The sequence below is a fragment of the Cervus canadensis genome, chromosome 4, assembly GCF_019320065.1.
Source record: "Cervus canadensis isolate Bull #8, Minnesota chromosome 4, ASM1932006v1, whole genome shotgun sequence".
NCBI lineage: Eukaryota > Metazoa > Chordata > Mammalia > Artiodactyla > Cervidae > Cervus > Cervus canadensis.
In genome coordinates, this window is record NC_057389.1 from 64960568 (window position 1) to 64963559 (window position 2992).

General features: G+C 38.3%; 1 protein-coding gene across 1 annotated transcript; it reads right to left on the bottom strand.

Annotated features, from left to right (window-relative positions):
* Positions 1-224: 224 nt before the first annotated feature.
* Positions 225-1163, bottom strand: LOC122439220 (olfactory receptor 2T27-like). Its single transcript, XM_043464309.1, has one exon. It carries the CDS (start codon positions 1161-1163, stop codon positions 225-227), a length of 939 nt encoding a protein of 312 aa, XP_043320244.1.
* Positions 1164-2992: the final 1829 nt, after the last annotated feature.

Here is a 2992-nt window from a genome sequence, read left to right on the forward strand (position 1 = left end):
CCATCTATGTGCTATTAAAGCCTTTTTCTCCAAATATTTCTATGAAAGCAACTCATAACTGAACTTAATTATTTTGTTTCAAACATAATAAAGTAACTGGAGAGTTAATATTTCTAAAATAATATATGTTCCTAAATAGGAATTCTGTGTAGAGGGAGAAAAAGCAAACCAGGAACTTGGACTTCCATATTGAAATTAGCTTTATGGTAATGATATTTCTTAAATTACTTTGATACCAGCTTCTTCCTCAGGACCTTTCTCAGGGCCCCCACCACCTCCTTGTTCCTCAGGCTATATATGATTGGGTTCAGCATGGGAGTAAGTATAGTGTAGAACACAGAAAGACCTTGATCCAATGCTGGGGTGTGGGAAGAGCCAGGTGTCATGTACACCACTATGCCTGGCCCCAGGTAGAGACTCACCACAGTCAGGTGAGAAGAGCATGTGGCCAGGGCTTTGCTCCTCCCCTCAGGAGATTTCATTTTGAGAACAGTGAGGAAGATTTGAATGTAGGAGGCAAATATGAGGTTGAAAGGGATGAGGATAAATATGATACTTACCACAAACACCACCATCTCATAATCTGAAGTATCCTGACAGGATAGCTTCAAGACAGCTGGCATCTCACAGAAGAAGTGATTTATTTCCTTTAGACCACATACAGGAAAATGCATGGTGTAGATGGTTTGAATGAGTGAATTTAGAGCACCCCCAGTCCATGATGCTACTGCTATGAGCAAACAGACCTTAGAATTCATGATGACTGTGTATTGCAGGGGATTACAAACAGCCACAAATCGGTCATACGACATGAAGGTTAGAAGGAGACACTCAGCACCACCTAGACTCAGGCAGAAAAACATTTGGATTCCACAGCCGGTGAAAGAGATGCTGTGCTTCCCTAAAGAGTGGTTGATGACCATCTTAGGAACTGAGCTGGAGATGTAGAACAAGTCAATGAGAGAGAGCTGGCTGAGTAAGAAGTACATGGGAGTGTGGAGGTGAACATCCAGCCAGATCAGGAAGATGAGTATGGAGTTCCCTGTGAGGGCAATGAGGTAGACCAGAAGAATGAGGTAGACCAGGAGGCTGGCATATTGGAACTCAGGAAAGAGGCCCAAGAGGATGAAATCTGTAGTAGATATGTTATTTCTTTTTGCCATATCTCAACTTCCTCTATGATGGCTGATGCGTTGTGGGAGAAAAAAATATAGGACATCTCGTAAATCTTATGCCTAGTTATGAACCTTTATTTTAGACTAGCTATTCCCCTATCCATTCTTTCTATGTTTTAGTTGAACAAAATGATATTTAAAATGTCTTGAGGAACTTACAGTCTTCTCACTGCCTGCCAGTGTAAGAGATGTAAGAGATGCAGGTTTGATCCCTGGGTTGGGAAGATCCCCTGGAAGAGGAAATGGAAACCCCTCCACTATTCTTGCCTGGAGAATCCCATGGACAGAGGAGCCTGGTGGGCTAGAGTCCATAGGGTCGCAAAGAGTTGGACACGACTGAAATGATTTAGCACGCACATGAAGAACTTATGGGTGGTGAGCATATGGAGAGTTGGGGAGGGTGAAGCATTCAGACAGGGCATGGAACCTCCATGTCTTGCATATTTCTTTCATCTGAATGTTCATCCATATCTTTTATCACATCCTTTTATGATAAATCAGAAATCCAGTAAAAAAAAAAAAGGTGAGGTTCACCTGTCTTTAACTTATTGTTTGATAAACACTAAATGCTGATCAATTTACTCCACTATTTAAAAATTATTTCATATCTACACAGTTATCATACCCATCCAAGAATTAAAAACTCATTATTTGGAATTTCCTAGGACAATGAGACTCCATATTTTGGTCTCCTTTTAGTTTTTGACTTATCAATGGGGCCATTTCCTCAAGTGTCTCAAGTAGATCCTACTCTCCTCTGTCTACATCATTTCCCTTGTCAACCTTTCATAGCTCCATGCAGGACCAAATACATATTTTAAATGGCAAAATTAAAGGTGGTACCCTTTTTTCAAAATTATTAAAAATTTCAAGATGGCAACATTAGATCATTAAATCACACACATGCCACTCCTAGGCACAGGACACTATATGACCTCATGAGTGAAGCTTTTCCTGATTCTATGAGTTCAAGCTCTCAGAACAATATATTTACCTGTCTATCCTCTTTGGAGCTCACTTCTGTATTTCCAACAATTTCTTAAACACTTTCATCACATATCCTGCCAAGACTTCCAATTTATCATGCCAAAACTGAGCTCAACTCTCACCTTTTATGCCTTGATTATTTCAGTCATCGCCTCTCCTCTAACAGAAACATTCAGGCTTATAACATTGAGACCGTGTTTATTTATTCTTCCTTATATATTTAATTAGTTAATTGATCTAACCATATTTAACAATCAGTATCTCTCAGACATTCCCCTCTTTTCCAAACTTATTATTTCACTCAATTCTAAATCTTTAGTCTTCTTCTGCTGATTGTCCAGACTCCTTCTTCTTCAAACATAATCATATTAAAGCATAGCTGTGATTGAGTCACTCTCCGTGACAACATTTGAAATGTTCTCCATGAATTAGTGAATTAAGCTCAATCTGCTTATATTTGCATTTAAATACTCAACAAGTTTGTCACTAATTTAGCTGGCCAATTTTTTTGTATTGCAATAAAAATTTTCCCTTGTAATGACTTACACCATAATCTTATGAAATATCATATCTTTCCATCTTCATGCATTTACTTATGTACTGATAGTTTTCCTTTTATTTAGACCAGGCTCCCTCCAGTAAAGGCTGTCTCAAATCCTTCCCATTATTTAACATTCTGATCGATGTCAGTACCTTTTTGAAGTCTTTCTTAAAACTCTGTCCATTCCAATCCAAATCAAAAACTGATTTTACCTTCTTTCTAAAATATTTGATTCCCTTTGAATTTCAACACTTGTAATAGAGAAGTAACTTTAATACCTGTAGTTGAT